The 21,775-nt window shown below is 40.2% G+C and overlaps 1 protein-coding gene across 1 annotated transcript in view; it reads right to left on the bottom strand.

Moving 5' to 3' along the window:
* Positions 1 to 21,775, bottom strand: part of si:dkey-11f4.7 (piezo-type mechanosensitive ion channel component 2) — a 74,584-nt gene that overhangs the window by 25,988 nt on the left and 26,821 nt on the right. The window contains exons 13-27 of the mRNA XM_036579718.1: positions 19,998 to 20,179; positions 19,052 to 19,200; positions 16,668 to 16,835; positions 12,154 to 12,195; positions 11,132 to 11,164; positions 10,927 to 11,030; positions 10,641 to 10,663; positions 9,967 to 10,164; positions 8,912 to 9,088; positions 8,488 to 8,634; positions 7,082 to 7,282; positions 4,201 to 4,405; positions 3,176 to 3,277; positions 2,891 to 3,056; positions 1,114 to 1,357 (exon numbers count right to left, since the gene is read on the bottom strand). Of these exons, the coding sequence (XP_036435611.1) occupies positions 1,114 to 1,357; positions 2,891 to 3,056; positions 3,176 to 3,277; positions 4,201 to 4,405; positions 7,082 to 7,282; positions 8,488 to 8,634; positions 8,912 to 9,088; positions 9,967 to 10,164; positions 10,641 to 10,663; positions 10,927 to 11,030; positions 11,132 to 11,164; positions 12,154 to 12,195; positions 16,668 to 16,835; positions 19,052 to 19,200; positions 19,998 to 20,179 (2,141 nt within the window). The remainder of the gene's footprint in view (positions 1 to 1,113; positions 1,358 to 2,890; positions 3,057 to 3,175; positions 3,278 to 4,200; positions 4,406 to 7,081; positions 7,283 to 8,487; positions 8,635 to 8,911; positions 9,089 to 9,966; positions 10,165 to 10,640; positions 10,664 to 10,926; positions 11,031 to 11,131; positions 11,165 to 12,153; positions 12,196 to 16,667; positions 16,836 to 19,051; positions 19,201 to 19,997; positions 20,180 to 21,775) is intronic.

Here is a 21,775-nt window from a genome sequence, read left to right as displayed (position 1 = left end):
CTAGCTATCTTTTACATTCCCTTAAAGTCACTGTACAAAGGGAATAAGAGCGCTTTTTTTCTTTCTTAATGTGGAATGTTTCTGAGTTAAACAGGCTACTTTGGGCAGGAAATAATTGTGGCTGGGGAATGATTTTACTTCTAAGGATTTGACTGGGTCATGAAAACATGGAAACAAATATGGAGTCAGACTTTGATAGTCAGCAGAATCTGACTCTGCAGAAAAGCCAAAGAAAACAGAATTGTCAAAAAATGAAGTAGAACAACATTTTGATTTTGCCTTTTTTGTACTTTTTAAGACAAAAAGAAGAGCGACGCACCAGTTAGCAGGGTAGCTTTTTAGCTTTTGCTTTTCTTACACTTTTACAGCAAGAGCAAGAGAAAAAGACTCAGAAAAAAGAAGACAGTTTATCATTAAAATAAAGCCCTGTACAAGTGTAACTACCTAACATGCATAAGGAAGAGTTGGACTGTGTGTCTGTGTGTGTGTGTGTGTGTGTGTGTGTGTGTGTGTGTGTGTGTGTCAGTACATGTCACTCTGTCATCATTCCATCCACCTCACAGCCTCACAGTGTGGCAGAAAACGTTAGGAAACAGTGCAAATACTTTAATCCATCATTTTACAACTTATATTTAACTCAATACTTGGTGTTTCCAGTTTACTTCCCTGCTTAAATGTAACATTACACTGCAATTTAGAGTGAATCTTTGTACATACCATTACCACTTTGTTACTCAAAATAATTTTGAGATATTTTACTATGTTCTTGACCAGCTTAATAGCTAGAACTTGTTAGTAATTTAATTAGAATTTAATTTGACTTACTCAGTGCTTATCATCACTTTAAATAATTACACAGCATTTAGGAGCTTGTAATACAGACTTACTCTGTGAATACTAATTTAGTTAAGCTGTCTCAGAACTTACCATGATATTACCCAAAATAATTATCTAGTACTTTGGAATTTGCACCTCATAGTTACCTGGTTAATACTTGAGACTATTAAAGAGTTACCAAGTTACATCTGTTAATTTAAATCTGAAAAAATCAAACCTGTGAATCTTTCTCTCCTAGCAACATACACTCCATAAATGTTCCAAAAATATACTTACCGAGATCAAGTTCTTCAGGCAAATGACCACAGAGGTATAGGCAATAAGGCAGTCCCATAGTCTGAGTATATATCGTACAGGCTGCAGCAGCACAGTGTCTCCAAACAGCATAAAGTAGAAACAGGCCACCAGATAGCCCAGACAGAAGATGTTAATACGAGTGGTGCCAGTGATGAAAACAAGGCACAACACCAACCAGAAGAAGTAACTGAACACAAAAACCTTTGCCATGTCAAGATATGACCTGAAAACACACACACACACACACACACACACACACACACACATAAAGAAGTTTCTGTGGTTGTTTTGATGAATCCATACATAATGTGATCCAACAAAAAAAATTACTTTGGTCAAAATTTGAGCTGGGCAATATGGCAAATACGTAATATCACAATACTCCAAGAAGTTTTCATGATACACAATAAGAGACGATATTCATTTTTCCTGACATCTGATAAACTAAAAGAGACACATTAAAAAAAAACTATTAAAAACTATGAATCTAGTGACTTGTATTTAACATTTCACATACTGTATTGCACTATATCTTATTAAACATGTAATTAAAAAACCTAGTTATGCTCTCTTTGTAGTCAAACATGCAGGTGGGAAGTGTTTTTGCTACTGATGATATCCACAATATGCTCAGAAAAGCATGGTGAGACTTATTGTGATGTAATTTATCACAATAATGATAGAAATGATCATATTGCAAATAATGAGCCCAGTCTTCAGTCATGCTGCATCACGGGTAGGTCGATATTTAAAGCCACACTATGTAAGATGTGAGGAGTTTGGGATTTAGAGACCTCTCTGGTAGTAAAATGTGTAATTGCAGACAACATGCAGAAAAACACTTTTCCCAAGAGGATGAGTCTGATGATTGCAAGAGTGTTGAAAAAGATTATCTACTACTGTCATCACGTCTTCATATGTATGATGTTGATTTTGCATTTGAGGCCTAAACAGTGGCTCACCTTACTGTTCAGCCTGTGTGTGATGTTAATACATAAAGACGAATGATGTGGGCTGAAACACTCCACAAAATCCAATTCAACACCTCTAACTTTGAAATGATTATTTCAGGCTTTATAGGGTGTTTTTCTTTTCCTGACTGAGTAAGGCTACTTCCTTCAGTTTTAACCAAATATCTTATGTAATGCAGCCTTAATATAATGTGAGACATTTACAATTTCAATATCTAGCAATATAACTGCAAACCACATTTTAGTACACGCATTGTGTCAAAGATGTAGGAAATAAGAAGAAACCAAGGCAGAACTTCGTGAAGAGCTGGATAAGGTGTGATTTATAGCAATTACAACACACAGCTAGACTTCTCAGGCTGTTCTACCAGCTATTTCACTTGATGCACTTGATTTAATTTGGTTGCTGTTTACATTTTTATACTCACTAATTGGTACAATTGCTCTCCCTACTGACATTTTCATTTATTATTCCTGTTGATATTTTGTTTCACTTGCTGATGTTTATATTTATTTGACTTGGGTCTGTTATTTTCTCTTTGTTTTGCAACAATTTTGTAAAAGAGTAACTCTTCAAAGTAGTTTATTTTATTCTCCTTCTGGTTTGTATTTGCACATCTTGCATTAATCTTGCGTGCAATAAAAAAATCAGAGGTTCAAAGTTGGTTACATTTTCCATGCTTAATCATAATCGTGGCCCAGAAACTGAGGACTGAATCAAACCTTTCAAAGGGTGAACCATTACAACTGTAGCAATATGGTATCCCACACACATATATACACACCTGCAGTGCAAAAAGTTGCCAACTGATGTGTACTGATTAAGCGACCGAGGATCTAGGCTTCTGCTGATCTCCACATTTTCCCCCGCCAGGAGTCTCACAGAGGCTTTATTCTCATCTTCAAACACCTGCCATTGCAGAGAGGCTACCATCAGCAGCAAGAAGTCATCTACAAAGAGAACGCAAAGATGGAGAGAAAGGAAGATTAGTGAGTAAGTGATACACAGAGGACTGATTTTTAAAATAACAGGTTTGAAATTTGAGATTTGAGAAATCAACCAGACTCACAAAGGATGAAAGTGGGGTTAGGCTGCATGGCAAAGTCTGGCAGATACAGCCATTTTATCAGATTAGAGGTGAAAGCTGGAGTAGATTTCCTCCAGGGATAATCTGCAGCACATTGCATGCATCACTTACTCAACATGCTTTTATTGATCCAGTAGAAAGCACAGAACAAACACAATTTTACAGCATAATATATTTACTCTGTTATCAGATTTATTTTGGAATGTGGCAACACAGTTGCTAAGCTATTCCCTGTAATGGCTACTACAAAATAATGGAAAGTTCAAAGTTGTACACTGTATTTTATAACCATTTTACATGACTACTCACTGATTTATTGCAATAAATAGGAAAACTTAATGCTGTAACAAATATTGTTATTACTATTATTATTATTATTATTAGTAGTAGTAGTAGTAGTAGTAGTATTGTATAACAATATATTACTATATTATGTATATACTGTATTGTTAAATCTGTATTCACTGACTGTAGTCCAACCTGTATATACTGTTCAGTCTGTACACAGCAATAAACGTGTAAATTTAATATCTTTATATGAATTTATATAAAGATATGAATTTATATTATTATTTAAGACATAGATAAAATCATACCCAAATAAAACTTTTTTTAAATTTAAACTTAACATTACATCTAAAAACACAGACATGTGTAGATTCATTGGTCACTTTGGTAAACAAAATACCATATTTGCAGTGTAGACACCACAACCCCTTGGTTCTATCAGTACTATTGTTAAAAAATCTTTAAAAATCTAAGCTTCTGTACAAAATACCTTTTCACATCAAAGTACTATGAATGATTTTGGTTACATCTCAACAACTGAACTCTGCAAAAACAATAATAGAAATGTGGAATTCCCCATTAATGTGATATACTGCCAAGACACACTCCTTTTAAGTGATAGCTGATTTGGCCAAAAAAAATTATTCTGATTCTGATTACTATAATTTGCTATCGCCTGTTCAGTAATTAAACATCACTCATTAGTACATGTGACTTACCAGTACAGAGTGCAGGAGGCAAGCCAATACAGAGCAGGTACTGGAACACCATAAGGCTGGCGGTAAAACAGCAATATTTAGGCCACATCTCACCAATGGCCTTCCTGCGGCGACGTCCCAAAACTGTGATCAGAGCGAACGAGTGCAGAAGAGCGTAGAAGTCCATCCTCTGGCCTATAACGTTCACTGCCACCACAAAGGACATCTGACACAATCAAAAAGTAGACGGCAGATGGATCTCTGATTATGATTACTCATACAGTTCATCACCAGTGTCAACAAAAAAGTACAAAACTCCTACAGCAGGGCTGGACATTAAAGGGGCAATATGTAATACAGACAGCAAGAATTTAAAAAGGGTACTGCAGTCCAAATTCAAAATACTGGAGAGAGTTGTCTGCCCCCACCCCCTCCTCCCCAGACTCAAAGCTCACGCGGATTGCCAGGTTGAAGACCTTGAACCCACACAAACAAGCGCAATGTAAAACTTTGACAACATTAAACATCAACAGCATGCAACGACGAGTCATACACTGTAAGTTGATCAGCTGATGTATACATTTGCAATATTTTCATTGTTTGCAAATTATAAACCAGCTCATGTGGATTTTTTTATAACTCTTTCAATGTTAGCTAGATGTATGATTGGCTATGTACGGTAGCCAAAGCTAAGCCTGTCATCCCGAAAACTGCTCTCAAAATACTCACTGAAGCTGAAGTCAGCTTCTTATTTGCCAGCTTTTTGTTCAGTGCAGAAGTCACATTCTGATGCCTCAGCCAATTCTCCAGCTTCAACCAGAATGTAACTGCTGGACCATTTAAGGTTGAATGGGAAAATTAGAACAAGAAGCTGGAGAAAAGGAAGCTTGCTTCAGCATCATCTGCTCTAAAAACCCAGCAGCACGCTGCAGCCAATATGTTTCATATTTGGCAACCTGGCAATGTCGAACAGGTGGCGGGAAATAGGCAGAAAAGAACAGAAATTTCAAGGTAGAACATATTGGCTCTAGCACTGTTGTTGAAGAAGCCAGTATTTGAACTTCTGAGCATGTTTCTTTAATATCTGATGACATATGATGGTCCTTTTATAATTTAGCACAGTAAATATATTACATTTTGTTCCTTTAAGCTTTTTCAAGGACTTGACATATGAACGAGTAAATCCACATTTTACTTGTGGAAAGGCTAAACTCATTTGTCCAAGGGAAAAGGGCAATCTCATTGCAAATGACTGATGTACTGCATATGTTTTCATAAAATTTACAAATAGCACACTGAACAATTTATAATGTGAATGTGAGAAAGACAAAGGGATATTTCAGCCTACTCAAATTAAATGGTGGGACTTTATCAGTTTTCTACAACAATCCTGTCTCTCTCTCTCTCTCTCTCTCTCTCTCTCTCTCTCTCTCTCTCTCTCTTTCATTCTCAGCTTCAACTTCTTCTCCACAGCACTTTGCGAAAAACTGTGACCAGAGCTTACAGTGGCTCGTGAGCAGCACTGGCATTGTTTAAAATATGATAAATAAATTAAAGGTAACTGAAACTCTTTTGTGCATTACAAACACCTCCATCAAGATGTCCCTTGAGCCACTGAGTCAATCAGAACCATCTCAAGGACCGCCCCATTTTCCTCAGCACTCCAATCACTGCTTAGCAATTGTTGCTAGCCACTTTTCAGCATGTACGTTTATATTTTGGTCAAGAGATGACCCTATGTGACTTTTAAAAGATCCCATACAAGGACAGAGGGCAGGGTGTTGTTCTCTACCCATCTCCAACGCCAGAGATGTGGTAAACCTGTGCAGTTTCCAAATACACTCCATTATCGAATAATAAACAGTGTGACTCCACACTGGAACATGAACATCCAATACTGAGCAGATTGTTTGGTTTAGATCAACTTTCTTAAGCTACTGTTTTAACCATGTTATCTCTGCAGTAAGTTAACTTTACTAAATAGACAAAGTAATTAAACCCACCTCAATACCAGCATATAAGCGAGAAAGCTGGTGTGGCTTCAGTGTTGCACAGAGCACAGCAGCATTTGGATTTTTTTTTAACTTTGCTATTTTTAATGTATACAAAGGCTGAATCCAGGGATATTAAAAATTAGCAGATGGTGTGTGTTAGCAGTTAGTGTGTGTGTGTGTGTGTGTGTGTCTCATAAGTCAGTGCTTTAGAAGGCAGTGTTGTGATGAAGGCAGTGTTGTACCTGCACCGGATGCAACCAACTCGTGTTTGAGATGCACTTCGAAGGAGGCGATATGTCTCGTCGTTGCCAAAATAAGATGTGACTCACAGCTAACTGTTGGCATTAGCATTTTGTACCCAGTCTTTCAAGAAAGCTAGCATAATGAACTTCCAACTTCAAAACTTCAGTGGCACTGCATTGTCTGATTCACTCGTACCAGCGCAACACACACTAACACAGCACCACCACGTCAGGGTCACTGCAGTCCCGAGAATGATCTACCGCCCAAATAATACCTGCTATATGGTGGTCCTGTGGCGGTCCTGACCATTGCAGAACAGGGTAAAATGGGGTTAACAAAGTATGCAGAGAAACAGATGGACTACAGTCTGCAATTGTAGAACTACAAAGTGCACCTATGTAGTAAGTGGAGCTGATAAAATGGACAATAAGTGTAGACACAAGGATTTTAATGTTTTAATGTTGTGGCTGACCGGTGTAGTTTTAATGCCCATAAAATTTTCTGATGAGGCTTTCAACAAATTCTACCTATGGCTTTATGTAGGAAGCTTGTATATACGCACTACAGTAGGACATTTCAACTAGGTAGAACAATTCTCAATACCAGACAAGCACACAAGTGTTAATGCCCAGCCTGCTACAGGGTGGTGTAAATATTTGCTGTACCTCAAGGCCGAACTTGTAGAAGAAATAGTTGCAGAAGTACTTGAGGCAGGGCAGGACACCACGGTCCAGGTGCTGCCAGGTCATATTCTGGAAAATGGCACCTTTTGGAGGGGTCTTTAAGTCATTGTGGAGACGGTGGTAGAGTTGGTGCCGATGGACAGTCACGTCAAACACGAGGAGGCCCAGTATTAACAGATGATTCTATACAAACATTCACACAGCATAATGACATGAGTTCACACTTTCATAGGTGACACATTCCAAACCAGCCAGTTTTTCTTTATAATGGCTACTTAACCCAAAACAAGTCATATTCTGGCAGTTCTTCTTATTCTTGGAGTCTAAAAGACATACTGTACACAATGTTGTGATCAAGCTGTTTGAACAAGGATGAAGAAATTAATTTCAACAGGTAATTATTTTCATATGGGGTGTGTAAATGTGTCAAACAGTACAACAGTATGTCACTCCAAAATGACATATATTAATTTGTAACAATATTGGATATAAAGAAGCATGAAAAAAATAAGACCGAAAATGCATTACTCTAATAAAGGTGGCCCACTCCAAACAACATGGGGGGAAAAAGAAAATTCATGAAAGTGGCATTTAATGTGTTTCAAAATGAAAACCTTCATTTATAACTAGTGTAGGGCCGAGAAAGCTGTTCTGTGAATTCTGGCTCTGTAAGGTTTATACCATGTCTTGGGAGGAGCTACCCTACCCCCACCCCAAATGGACAGTTCTTATCGGCATCTACATTTCAGAGCCTTGGTGGTCTTGTAGGTTGTGGGGATGTTTATATGATCACAGCATATGATCACTTTTGATTGGTCAGAACAGGCAGGGTCTTGGTTTTAAATGAAAAACAGTTTGGTCAAATGTGAAGGAACTCTGTGTTTGGTCAGAGCTTAGAGGGGCAAAGAGAGAAGAAGGATCCCTTGAACAGGTCTAGTTCAGCTCACCCTCTCCTTCTGTCTGTCTATCTATCTACCAAGTAAAATTCATGGAGTATTTTTAGTGTGGAATTCATCTTATTTGCAACATCTTTTGTATAGCCTCATTATATTATTTACTCAGTTGTAACATGTATCAAAGTTTATGTAGCGTTAATAAAGCAATCTGTGTTATCTTAAACCATTGTGAAGATTACTGTAATTAACTGTAATTAAAAGCATAACACTACATAGACCGTTGATGTTTACAGGTTTCTGTCTATCAGTCCTTTAAATACAGTGCCAACCAGGAGTACACAGTCAGTGGTGGGATTTGAACCACCACCTTTTTGTGTTTAAAAAGAAGTTGACTTTAAATTAATTCTGAGGTGTTATTTCTTGCACACTACTTTAAATACTTTTCAAATATTTTTGTGTTTGTGAATGAATATATAAAAATATGCAGCGTACCCGCAGGCAGGGCAGGATGGAATCCTCACACTTTCTTAGACCCCCAATCCACCAAGCTGGGTCCACTGGTTCCATGTATAAAACTGACTTCTGCAAAAGCTGAGCCACATTCCCACTGTACCAGCTCACATTGGAGACCAGAAAGCCCTGAAAAAACATGGTGAAAAGTACTAAAACATACAGAATATAAAAATAACATACTGAAAATGCTTCTAAATACAGAATTATCTGTTGCTTTTTCAGTATTCTTGGCTAATTGATAGATTTTAATATTGAAATGGAAACCTGTTTAAAAATAGGTACTATTATTATTAAAAATGTTAATATGCTAGAGGGTGTTATGCTGAGAACAGACATTCTTAGGTACTAAGACTTTTGGCAAATATATACAGAGTAGCAACCACACAAAAATCAGCAAACTCACAGCAGTGCAGTTAAGAGAATACTCAGATGGTTTGATGAATTTGAGCTGATACATCATTTTACACACAACCATCACACAGGCCCACACAGAGGACACGGTGGAGGCCACCGGCCGCAGTCTTGAATATGGCACAGCAAATGTCCACAACACCAGAAACAAAAAGTTCATCAAAGAAACCTGGAAAACACAAATTTATTTGATATGGAGAAGAAGCTTTACAGCTGCTGAGTCAAGTTTGTTAGTTTGGTAATTTAGGCCTCTGCTCCACTGTAGGCTCAATTTAAATTAGCACGGAACAGATTCACTCCAACATCAGCCATTCAGCTTCAGTCCCTCACATTGGAGTTTCCATCTGAAACAGCATCAGTGTAGCTTCTGTTAGCCTGTATCAGACCTGTTCCACAGTGAGCAGAGCTGTTAGCATGCTACACTAATACAAACCATCTCCACTTTCCTGGTAGCAGAAGCAAGCTGAACTTACTTGTTTTGGGGTTTAAATAATGTAGGATGAAGTGGCACAATACCGATGCAAACGTAGAACCAATCAGCGAATAGCTTAATCATTAATTCATCCCACTGGAAAGTTCTGCGGCCTTGAGGAAGGGAAGCTAACCATGCCAAGAAAACCATGATGGGCAAGGTTTGCAAGCATTGTGTGTTGAACTGTTTATGTGTGGAAATGTCACAGTAGAGGTTTCTCTCTATGCCTCAATCCCACAGTGGAAAAGAAGCCTTACAGGACCTGAAGTATTTTAAATTGAACATATTTTCCCTGGGTAATTTTACTAATTGAGGTTATATTACTAAAATATACTGTTTTGAGATGCTAAGTGTTCATATATATGCTTCATCCCAGTCATGTGAAGTATTAACTAGGTTAATAATTTGACACACTGCTGCAAGAAACAGAGAAGGGGGAAAACTAAGACACTGACAGTTTAAGAAATCAATTCCACTTGATAATGTATGTGCAATGCAACTTTTAGACTGCATTACAAGAACTGAAAGCTTGTGGATTGTAAGTGTTTGGTACTTGTGCGTTGTGTATGTCTGACCTCTTTCAGGCTGACCCAGATGATGCCCGTAGCAACAAGTTTGAGGCTGTGGAGTTCTAACAACCTCCAGCAAAACTCCTGACCTCTATTCAACCACAGCAGAATTTGCAGCATCAACTCACTCATCCGGTCCACCACTAACAACCACTTGTTTACCACTGGTTCTGAAATAAACACATTGACACATATTAATATACACTCACACAAAAGTCATTAAAACAAGCGGAAAGACACATCAGATATGCAAACAGAGCCAGGAGCCAGGAGCCAATAGCCAATATAATCTTGTCTCTTGTGCCAGTCTCTCCAGCTGCTGATGGCAACAGACTAAACTAAATTTTAGTATGTTGATTCTGTCCTATTTGAATACATCAAAACTCAAAATAGCTAATAAATGTGGGATATATCCTATTTTGAGCAACAGAGACTTAATTTATTTGGGTATACGTCTCATGATACCAGGTGGAAATGCCATGAGACTCATAAAAACACAGTACATTCTCTTTCATTTGACTTGATTGACTTGAATAATGATGTTCTTTTACTCTAATACTAGGAGCTGCATATTCCAAAACAGGCCACACAATACCTATATAAAAGGAAATCTTATAATTAATTCCTTATTATGACTCATCCTGAATGGGGATGCCCGAGACTTTTATAGCGTGACTGACCTCCAGCTTTTTTTTCTCTGAAACTACAAGGCCACACAGACAGTATAGTAGTAATCTATGAATTCAGTATCATTTTAAACATAGTTTAGAATGTTGTAGAAATGTAAGCATGTGAAAAAAGTGACAGGTCAGAAGTGCTCATGTTTTGATGGACCTAAGCCAATATGGATAGAAACACCAATTACAATGGGAATGCTGCAGGATTATGAAGGATTCTTCTCAAAAGGACCACTTGGAAAAAATGGGATTTAATGTTACTAAAGGATTGTTCATGTACATTTCTTACCTTCTCCTTCTGTCTCCTCACTCTGTTCACTGACCAATGAGGGGTTTAGTCCTGAGCTGTCCAATAAATCATCTCCCTCTCCTCCTAGCTGCTCCTTGACCAACCTGTCAGAGGATTAAGATGTTATTTTTAGATTTTACAAATATTACAGATCAGCAATGATGGTGAAAAAAAGTGGAACAATAACAAGGCCAGACATCTTTACCGTTTCTGGAATTTTTCAATGTTTTCTTTCACCCTGAAATGAATAAAAGTACTTTCTGAGCAAAAGTCATTTTCTCGACAATACAAAATAAATAACAGGTCATACAGATTATTAAGCTGCTATGAAATTAAAAGCAATGCAAGAATGGATATTCCATATCCATGTATGCATGTGCACAGTGTTCTTCACCAGTCGTAAGGGTCTAACAATCTCAATAACATATTAAAGCTGAAAAAATACGTTTGAAACAGCAACTTAAAACTGTATCGCCCCAAGGGCCTCATTTATAAAATATTCATAATCTTAACTTGGTTCTATTCCGAATGCTCAAACGCAACTGTAAGGTGTGTGCACGCAACAGAGACAGACAGTAGAAGTTAAAAAATGTGACTGCGCAAAATTCACAAATCTACTGAACAAATAAAAAAAATCACTCATTAAAAAACAGACCCAAGCCTGACCAGAGCCCAGTGTCGTTCCTTGAAAACCTGGCCCAAAACCCGGTATTTTACCAGGCCCCCTTGGGTCGGGCAGCAGACTCCTACGTTTGTTTAACATAGGTGTGATATGCTGTTCCAAGTGATGAGTAGAAGTCAGAAAGAGTACTGAAATGGGACCAGAGTAAAAAAGTGGGTGGGGAAAAGAGTGGGCCTAATGCTATAGATGCACTCATGTTAAAAGGGGCTTTTTATTTATGAGTTATTTTTGAAATCTATGGGTTGCAGTTCTTAGGGATTATTTTATTATTGGAAATTGAATGGAATCTTGACCTCAGAATCATATTACCATATAGACCCCCTACCATATAGAAATGACCCTCTAAACTGACAGCTATAGATAGATAAAGTGCCACAACTTGGCCCATTTCCAAACTGCTTCATTAAAAGAGACAAATCAGCACACCACTATAAATCGTAAACTATTTTTTACATGGTACAAAATGAAGTAAGGTTTATTCAGAAGTGATGGGGTGAAATGAAATGAACAAAATACATAGTTGCACTATTAATGAATGAACTTACGTATCTGATATCAAGGTCAGAGTCTCTCCGAGTTCTTCTTCTCTGAATTCAAAGGAGTTCAGACATGATGATTAAAGTTCACATCTATGTTGACATTAGGTAAAATTAGGTCCATCAAGGTAAGCAGGATGATCCTAGTCTGGCTCGTTTTTGCTATTTACTGTAGTGATAGATTCTAATATTTAACTGTGGAACTCGAACAACTTCTGTACTTCTATGTGAGCAACATCTTTGCTTACTGCACTCTAATTCAAGCAATAGCTAAAAGCAATAGACCACTGTAGTCATGCGTCATTCTGTAGTCCTCGTTATGCCCATATGAGGAACTCCGGGTCTAAGCTCCATTTCTCTATGGCCAGAATGAATAGGGTTTTCAAAAAATCGCCTCTATCGCCCCCTGTGTTAAATAATAATCTTTAGAACCTGATACGTTTTGTTCTGTGTACATTTTTCTCCCGAATACCACTGGATCCTCCGATAGCCTAAATCAGTTTATCAGGGGGTGATAAACTGCTTGAGGAGGCTGTCAGTCTAATGACATGAATTCAGTGCGCAGTAGCTGTAGCTCACATGTAGCAATATTCATATTTCAACAATTTAATGACCTCGTAATTTAGAGGATCCAGTGGTATTCGAGAGGAGAATGTTCACAGGACAAAACGTATCGGGTTCTGAACATTTTTATTTAACACAGGGGGCTATAGAGGCGGTTTATCAAAAACCCTATTCATTCTGGCCATAGAGAAATGGAGCTTAGACCCGAAGTTCCTAATATGGGCATAAAAGCATGGCGTCGACTACAAAATGACGGCACAACTACAGTGGTCTAGATGAAGCACATAGCCCTATTCACAATGTTTGTGTAAATAGAGCTTATGCCCTTCCTGGATCGGGGCCTTGTCGAGGCGGAAGGGCTTGTGTGGTCTAGGGATCTTCAGGGCTAAGTCGTTGGCAGCAGTATGCTCCTGGTAGGGTCTCCCAGGGCGAACAGATCTGGAGTGAAGACCCAGACTAACTCGATCCAAAAATCCTCCATGAAAAATGGACATGGACAATTATGTACCCTGCCCGGGAGAGGGTCACTGGGACCTACCCCTGGAGCCAGGCCTGGGGGTAGCGTCCCCCGGTGAGCGCCTGGTGGCCAGGCAGCCCATGTAACCCGGCCGGGCTCAGCCCGAAGAGGCAACGTGGGGAGACCATGTGGGCCCACCACCCGCAAGGTCCAGCATGGGGGAGCGGTGCAGTGCCGTATAGGCAGTGGGAGATTGCGAGGAGGCCCCTGGTGGCCTAGGCCTCTGCGGCAAAAACTGGCTCTTGGTACGTGGAATGTAACCTCACTGGGGGGGAAGGAGCCAGAGCTTGTGTGGGAGGTTGAGAGTTGCCAACTAGATATAGTTGGGCTCACCTCCACCCACAGTGTCAGCTCTGGAACCAAACTCCTTGATAGGAGGATGGTCCCTCTCCTACTCTGGGGTTGCACAGGGTGAGAGGCGCCGGGCGGGTGTGGGGATACTCACGAGTCCCCGGCTGGCAGCCGTGCAGTTGGAGTTTGTCCCGGTGGACAAGAGGGTCGCCTCAATGCGAATTAAAATCGCAGAGAGGAAAACTCTGACTGTTGTGTGGGCTTATGCACCAAACAGCAGGTCGGAGTATTCAGCCTTCTTGGAGCAAGTGGGCGGGGTTCTGGAAAGGGTCCCGCCTACAGACTCCATAGTCTTACTTGGGAGACTTCAATGCTCATGTTGGCAATGACTGGGAGACCTGGAGAGGCGTGATTGGGAAGAACGGCCTGCCCGATCTAAACCCGAATGGTGAATTGTTATTGGACTTCTGTGCCAGGCATGGATTGTCCATAACAAACACAAAGTTTGAACACAAGGATGTTCATAAGTGTACATGGTACCAGAGCTCCTTGGGTCATAGGTCAATGGTCGACTTTGTCGATCAGGTGAAGAGAGGCGCTGAGCTGTCAACCGATCACCATCTGGTGGTGAGTTGGATCAGATGGCAGGAAAGACCGATGGTCAGACCCGGTAGGCCCAAGCGAATAGTGAGGGTGTGCTGGGAACGACTGTCGGAGGCCCCTGTTCAGAAAGATTTTAACTCCCACCTCCGGGAGAGCTTTTCTCATGTCCCGGAGGAGGTAGGGGACATGGAGTCTGAACGAACCCTGTTCAAAACCTCCATTGTGGAAGCTGCCGGGCGTAGCTGTGGCCAAAAGCTTGTTGGTGCCTGTCAGGGCGGTAAACCAAAAACCCCCTGGTGGACACCAGGGGTGAGGGAGGCCATCAAGCTGAAGAAAGAGGCCTTTAGGGACTGGATGGCCCGAAGGACTCCCGACTCAGCAGATAGGTACCGATAGGCAAAAAAGGTGGCAGCCACAACGGTGGCAGAAGCAAAATCCAGGGCTTGGGAGGAGTTTGGAGAAGCCATGGAAAAAGACTTTAGGTTGGCCTCAAGGAGGTTCTGGATGACTGTCCGGCGACTCAGGAGCAGTCGGGGTGGCTGCGCCCAAGCTGTATTCGGCAGGGTGGAGAAACTCTAACTTCAAATGCGGATATTGTCGGTCGGTGGAAGGAGCACTTTGAGGAACTTCTTAATCCGGGAGACATGCCTCCCTCACGGGAGTCAGGGTCAGAGGCTTCTGGCGTGTCAAGCTCCATTTCCCTGGTGGAGGTCACTGAGGTAGTTGGCGAGCTCTTCAGTGGCAAGGCACCGGGGGTGGATGAGATTCGTCCGGAGATGCTCTGGATATTGTGGGGCTGTCGTGGCTGGCACGCCTCTGCAATATTGCATGGACCTCAGGAACAGTACCCTTGGACTGGCAGACCGGGGTGGTGGTCCCTATTTTTAAGAAAGGGGACCGGAGGGTGTGTGCCAACTATCGGGGTATCACACTGCTCAGCCTCCCTGGGAAAGTCTATGCCAAGGTGCTAGAAAGGAGACTTCGACCGATAGTTGAACCTCGGATTGAGGAGGAACAATGCGGATTCCGTCCAGGCCGTGGAACAATGGACCAGCTTTTCACCCTCTCACGGATTGTTGAGGGGGCATGGGAATTTGCCAACCCAGTCTACATGTGTTTTGTGGATTTGGAGAAGGCTTATGACCGTGTTCCCCAAGATATCTTGTGGGAGGTCCTCTGGGAGTATGGGGTGCCGGGGCTGCTACTCCGGGCCATTCAATCTCTGTACTCCTGGAGTGAGAGCTGTGTTTGTATACTCGGCATTAATTCGGACTCTTTTAGTGTTAGCGTTGGACTCCGCCAGGGTTGTGCCCTGTCTCCACTCCTGTTCGTGATGTTCATGGACAGGGTGTCAAGGCATAGCCATGGTCAGGAGGGCATTATGTGTGGAGGCCGGAGGGTGGCGTCTCTGCTATTTGCGGATGATGTTGTTCTTTTGGCTGGATCACATGGATGCCTCCAGCGCACACTGGAGCAGTTTGCAGCTGAGTGTGAAGCGGTTGGCATGTGGATCAGCACCTCCAAGTCTGAGTCCATGGTCTTAGCTTGGAAAAGGATGGCATGCTGACTCCAGGTAAGGGGAAAGGACTTGCCCCAGGTGGAGGAGTTTAAGTATCTCGGGGTCTTGTTCACGAGTGATGGGAAGAGGGATCGTGAGATCGACCGCAGGCTGGGACAGGGGGCAGCAGTAATGCGGTCGCTGTACCGGACTGTAGTGGTGAAGAGGGAGCTGAGCCGTAAGGCGAAGCTCTCTGTATACCGGTCGGTCTACATCCCGAACCTTACCTATGGTCATGAGCTATGGGTAATGACCGAAAGAATGAGATCGCTTTCTTCGTAGGGGGGCGGGCTACACTCTATTTGATAGGATGAGGAGCTCCGCCATCCAGGAGGAGCTCTGAGTAGAGCCGCTACTCCTCCACATTGAGAGGAGCCAGCTGAGGTGGTTCGGGCATCTGATCCGGATGCCCCCTGGACGCCTCCCAGTGGGAGTGTACCAGGCACGGCCTACCGGGACAAGACCCTGGGGTCGTCCTAGGACGCGCTGGAGGGATTATATCTCCAGGTTGGCCTGGGAGCGGCTTGGGGAGGAAGTTGTGGGGGACAGGGTCGTCTGGGATTCTCTGCTCTCCCAACTGCTACTGCAACCCTAGCTGGACTAAGCGGTTAATGATGATGATGATGATGAGTTTATGCTCATCTTCACAATGATGGTGAGATCTGTGCTTTAAAAAACAGATTAGGCCCAGTTTCTCAAAAACATCTTAATGTCAAGATCATCTCAATTGGTAGAGAGAGTGTTCAGTGTGATGCTTGCACTACCATTTAAGAACAATCTTTGTGCTAACGCTTTTGGAAAATCCAGTTCTGATCTTTAAACACTTCTGAGCTTGACTTTAAACCTCATCATGTCTGATCAGTGCTATGGAAATCATGCTGCTTTAAAATTGGGGACTTTTTGTTGTTCAGCCTCACTGCTGAAAACTGGCACAGCATCTGCTTACACGTGTTCAGTCAATATCAATTTCTGTGGGAGTGATTGACCCACCTGGTTGCACCATTACGCACAGGTACATTCTGTAGGTCGGTGAGAGAGAGGAAGTCACTATTGAAGTAGTGGAGCTGTAGGATGCAGGCCAGTAGAAAGGCAGCAGGAAGCAAGATCTGTGCAAACAACTCCACCATGTCAAACTGCTCCAGGCCCAGGTCCCGCAGCCTGACAATGCCACAAAAATGTAAGCTCATCGTAACTCTTAGTACATCCTGATAGCTATCATTAAAATATATGCTCTGAAAGAAGATCACATATGCCAGTTCACATATACATTGTTTGTCATTGTATCTACAAATTGTAGACTTAAAGGCTTGTCATTCAGTTGTAAACAAAACAATTTATCATAAAACCAGGATAAAACCACAATTACTTAACAATGGACTTGATATTAGGCTACAAATTACGTTATACTCATGTAATGTTAGCTAAAAGCTAAACACAGCCAGTATCTTTCCTACAATTTCGCAAAGTCACCCTTTTTCTTTAAAAGACTGAAGCTAAAAAAGTTAGTGAAAGATATTAAAATGGCAAACAATATTTACAAAAATAGAAACATTCATTTGTTTAGCCATAGTTTTGACTGTTGAACGACATGGCATATTTGGTGTATGCATCATAAAAATGGATGAATGTGAAAAACTTTTTTTTTTCAAATTAAACACTGGAATATTTTGATTAGAAAGTGAGCTAAAAATAACAATCAAACATACATAAAATATGGTTAATTATGAAATGTAAATATTGTTTTAAGATGATATTGATAACAAGCATTCGAGAACTTGTTCGGAAACACCAGCAAATATTCAATGCCTATAAAATTTCTACCATTTATTGATGCTCACAAGCTCACTGTGGGTGAATAGTCCCATTTCACACTGTCATATCTGATGCAGCAGAATTTCTCATAGCAGGGAAACATAACTATAGCAATAGTATAAAATACCGTATGTGTTCGACTTTTTAAGCTTGTTTATGCTGAGAGCCAGTCATTAAATCATGAGCATGTGCCAGCCATTACACAGAAACTTTATAATTTGCTTTGTAAGAAGATTATATTTACATGCTTGCCACCACTAATATAATGCTTATTTTCACTAGCCTAGTAATGGGGATTTAATTTTTGTCATGTTAATGTTATGTTAGCTTATGGTGGTGTATATTTAAATTTTATAGCAGCTCTCTAGATTAAATACAGACATTTGAAGCATATAAAGGACATTCAAGTAACATATTCTTTCCTTCCTACAGTCAGTAAAGAATTAAAAACAATACCTGTCTCTGAATATTTTTAGCCTTAGCTGTTTGCTTAGCTACATGCCCAACATACTATTATTGAATATATACTATAACGTAATATTCAACGCAGTAGAAGTTTTCATAGTAGGGAAAACAACAGTGGCAGTAAAGGATGTAAGGACTAATGTAAAGGACTAGCTTATTTATATGTCCTTTTTAAAGTATTTGCCTATTTTTTCCACGAAAAACATCATTCAGTTTTCATTTTCAGAGAGGACCAATCTTGACAAGGTCTACAAGCTTTTCTTCAAGAATTACCTATTTGACAACACAACAAGGGTTTGTCAACCCTGAACCTTGCACCTCTCTGAAAATGAACACTGCTCCACAAAACAAACAACATATTTAATGAGAACGTAAAAATTGGAGTCCTCTGCATTATCTACATTTGTAAACGCTGCCGCTGTTTTTCCTACTACTTACATTGCGTCAAATAAGGAAGTGTGAAAAAGGTCCACCAGAGCAAGCTGGGCACCTAGCTCAGCTATATAAGCTAAGCTATAAAGCTAAAGCTAATAATATTCAGAAGCAGATTTTGAGTTTAAATCTTTAATGTTGAGTCAACATCCCAACTATAATATCCAAAGTAAAGAATATGTTATCTAAATGTCTTACGAGCTTAAAATATCTGAGATCTAGAGAGCTGCTATAAAAAGTAAACATATACCACCGTTTACTTGGTATTAGGATAACAATTAAATCCCCATTACTAGGCTAGCAGAAATTATCAATATAGTGGCAGCATTCGGGTAAACAAAAGCTTCTTACAAAGCAAATTACAAAGGTGATGCATTGAACATTACTATGTGATGACATTCTTGGCTGACACATGACCCTGATTTAGTGACTGTATCTGAACTCAGTGTAAACAAGCTTAGAAAAGTCATATATGGTCTCTATACTGTTTTCTGCTGTAGCCATCGTTGAGCTCTCTAACACAGCCAAGTCACCACCCCCCTTATTCCACCCTGTCCACTGAGACAACCAGTGAGAGCAGTGGTCATTAGCACACAAAGTAACAGATATAAAACAGATGAGAAATGAGGACATGGTAATAGTACATAGATATTTGCTGCACTTACCCCTCTTCCGACATGCCTATGATCTGACGAAACAGGCCTGAGACAGTCTTAAACTGGTACATGTAAATCAGGATCAACACCAGCATGGAATATCCAACCACTATAGCCCAGAAGTACTTCAGAACACGGCGCCATACTTCATAATGCACCTACACAGGAGAGAAAGCAGAGCAGAGCTGAGACAGAATCCCAGCATACAGTCTTCTTGCTATTCTACTCTACACTCTATACTAATTACAGTCAAATGCAAAAGTTGGGGGCCCCTGGTCAAATTATTGTTTTGCTGATTTCCTACATGAAACTAAGAACACATTCTCTATAGAGAACATGCTTCTATTCACATTTTAATGCACAATTACTAGTTATTTACTGAATTTTACATACTACAAAAAAAATAAAACATGAAATGTGACATGCAAAAGTTGGGCACATTCAATATTTCATGTGTTATTTTTACAATATGTTAAACTCAAATAATTAGAAATTGTGCACTACAATTTGCAGAAAAAAATATTTAAGTTTGTCCTCTGGAGAGGATATGTTAACTTATTTTCATTTAGAAAAAACTCACTTAGAAAATCAAGAAAATGGAATTTGACAAAGGGTATTCAAACCTCTGCACATGTCTGTACACTAATTTGATAATAAAAAATAAAATAAAATCTAATTGCATTTTAAATGTGAGTGTTTCCTGTAAATTAAGCTCCAGGCTTTTGGCTAAATTGTTTTAGGTTAAATTTCCCAACTTAAAACTTGTTAAGCCAACATTAAATAATTTAGGATATAATAAAAATGACAATTTGAAAATTGCACTCTTCAAATTTGGGATTTCAATACAAAACTATTAATCGTTCAGCCCTATTCATAGCTGCTCTGATGGCTTTTAAGCAGTCATGTTTGAAAGAGGAGGATGTGGAGGAAAAAAAACATACAAATACTAGCTCACCTGGTAGAGAACAGCACAGAAGAGAAAAAGGCAGATGTAGAGGATTTTGTAGACAACTACTTTCCCAGAGAAGCTGATGATGAAGAACATGGAGCAGCAGCAGAGGATCCAATACTTTACTAAAGTGCCTTTAATAAATGCTCCTAATATAGTCACCATCCTAGATGACTCACCCTCATCAGCTACAAAGCCAAGCACACACACACACACACAAAGGTTTTCTGACACATCTTACTTCAAATGTGCTTTGCAAAGAATTCTAATTTTGACATCCCTGAGATACACTATATGTCCAAAAGTTTTAACTCTTTTTTCTGAAATCAAGGGTATTAATAGGGACTTTCTCCCATCTTTGCAGCAGTAACAGCCTCTACTCTTCTGGGAAAACTTTACACTACATGAGGGAACACTGCTGTGAGGATCTGATTGCAAACTCCAGCTCGTCTAAAAAGTATTGGATGGAGCCACATCACTCCAGAGAACACAGTTCCACTGCTCCAGGGCCCAGTGCTGGGGGACTTCATACACCTTTAGCCGATGCTTGGCAGCAGGTACGGTGAAATTAGGCTCATGTGTGGCTGCTCCAGAGCATCTCATTCTGTTGGCAATGTTTTTCTACGGAGATTATACAAGTACACAAGTATACAAGTACGTGTGTATTTGAACACCTGTTTCAACAATGAGAGCAGCTGAATTAAAAAATTGGAAGGGTTGTCTGAATACTTTTGGACAGACAGTGTATCAAACTATGTTTACATTAATAATTAATCTTAGAGTACAGAAGTATTGGAATTGTGGAATAAATTGTGAGACTAGCTTTTGCATTTCATATTTAATCTCCTACAGTGTGCTGTTATAATACAACCCCATTTCCAAAACAGTTGGGATGCTGTGAAAAATGTAAATAAAAACAAAATGCAAATTGAAAATGCTTCAAGAACAACATATCAAATGTTGAAACTGAGAAATGTTATTGTTTTTTGAAAAACATTTGCCCATCTTGAATTTGATGCCAACAACACATTTCAAAAAAGTTGGGACAGGGGCAACAAAAGGCAGGTAAAATTGTGTGATGCTTAAAAAAACACCTGGTGGTTAACTGGCAACAGGTCAGTAACATGATTGGGCATAAAAAAGCATCCCAGAGAGGCTGAGTCTTTCAGAGGTAAAGATGGGGAGGGGTTCACCACTCTGTGAAAGACTGCATGATCAAATAGTGCAACAATTTAAGAATAACGTTTCTCAACATGAAATAGCAAAGAACTTTTGCTTTTCATCATCAATGGGACACAATAACATTAAAAGATTCAGAGAATCTGGAGAAATCTCTGTATGCAAGGGACAAAGCCAAAAACCAGTATTTGCTAGCCATGATCTTTAGGCCCTCAGACGGCACCGCATTAAAAACAGACATTATTCTGTAGTGGATCACTGCATGTGCTCAGAAACACTTCTGAAAAACACTGTCTGTGAAAACAGTTCATCGCTGCATCCACAAATGCTAAATAAAACTCTTAAATGCAAAGAAGAAATCATATATAAACAGGATCCAGAAATGCTCCCATTGAGGTGAAGTGGAAGTGGAAAAGTGTTCTGTGGTCCAACAAATCAAAATTGAATTTCTTTTTGGAAATCATGGACACTGAGTCCTCTGGGCTAAAGACCATTCAGCTTGTTATCAGTGTGCAGTTCAAAAGCTAGTATTCATGTTGGTGTAGGGGTGCATTAGTGCACATGGCATGGGTGACCGGCACATCTGTGAAGTCACCATTAATGCT

This window comes from Colossoma macropomum, unplaced genomic scaffold (assembly GCF_904425465.1).
Source record: "Colossoma macropomum unplaced genomic scaffold, Colossoma_macropomum, whole genome shotgun sequence".
NCBI lineage: Eukaryota > Metazoa > Chordata > Actinopteri > Characiformes > Serrasalmidae > Colossoma > Colossoma macropomum.
The sequence above is the reverse complement of the archived record's forward strand: the minus strand, read 5'-3'. Positions and strand labels throughout refer to the sequence as shown.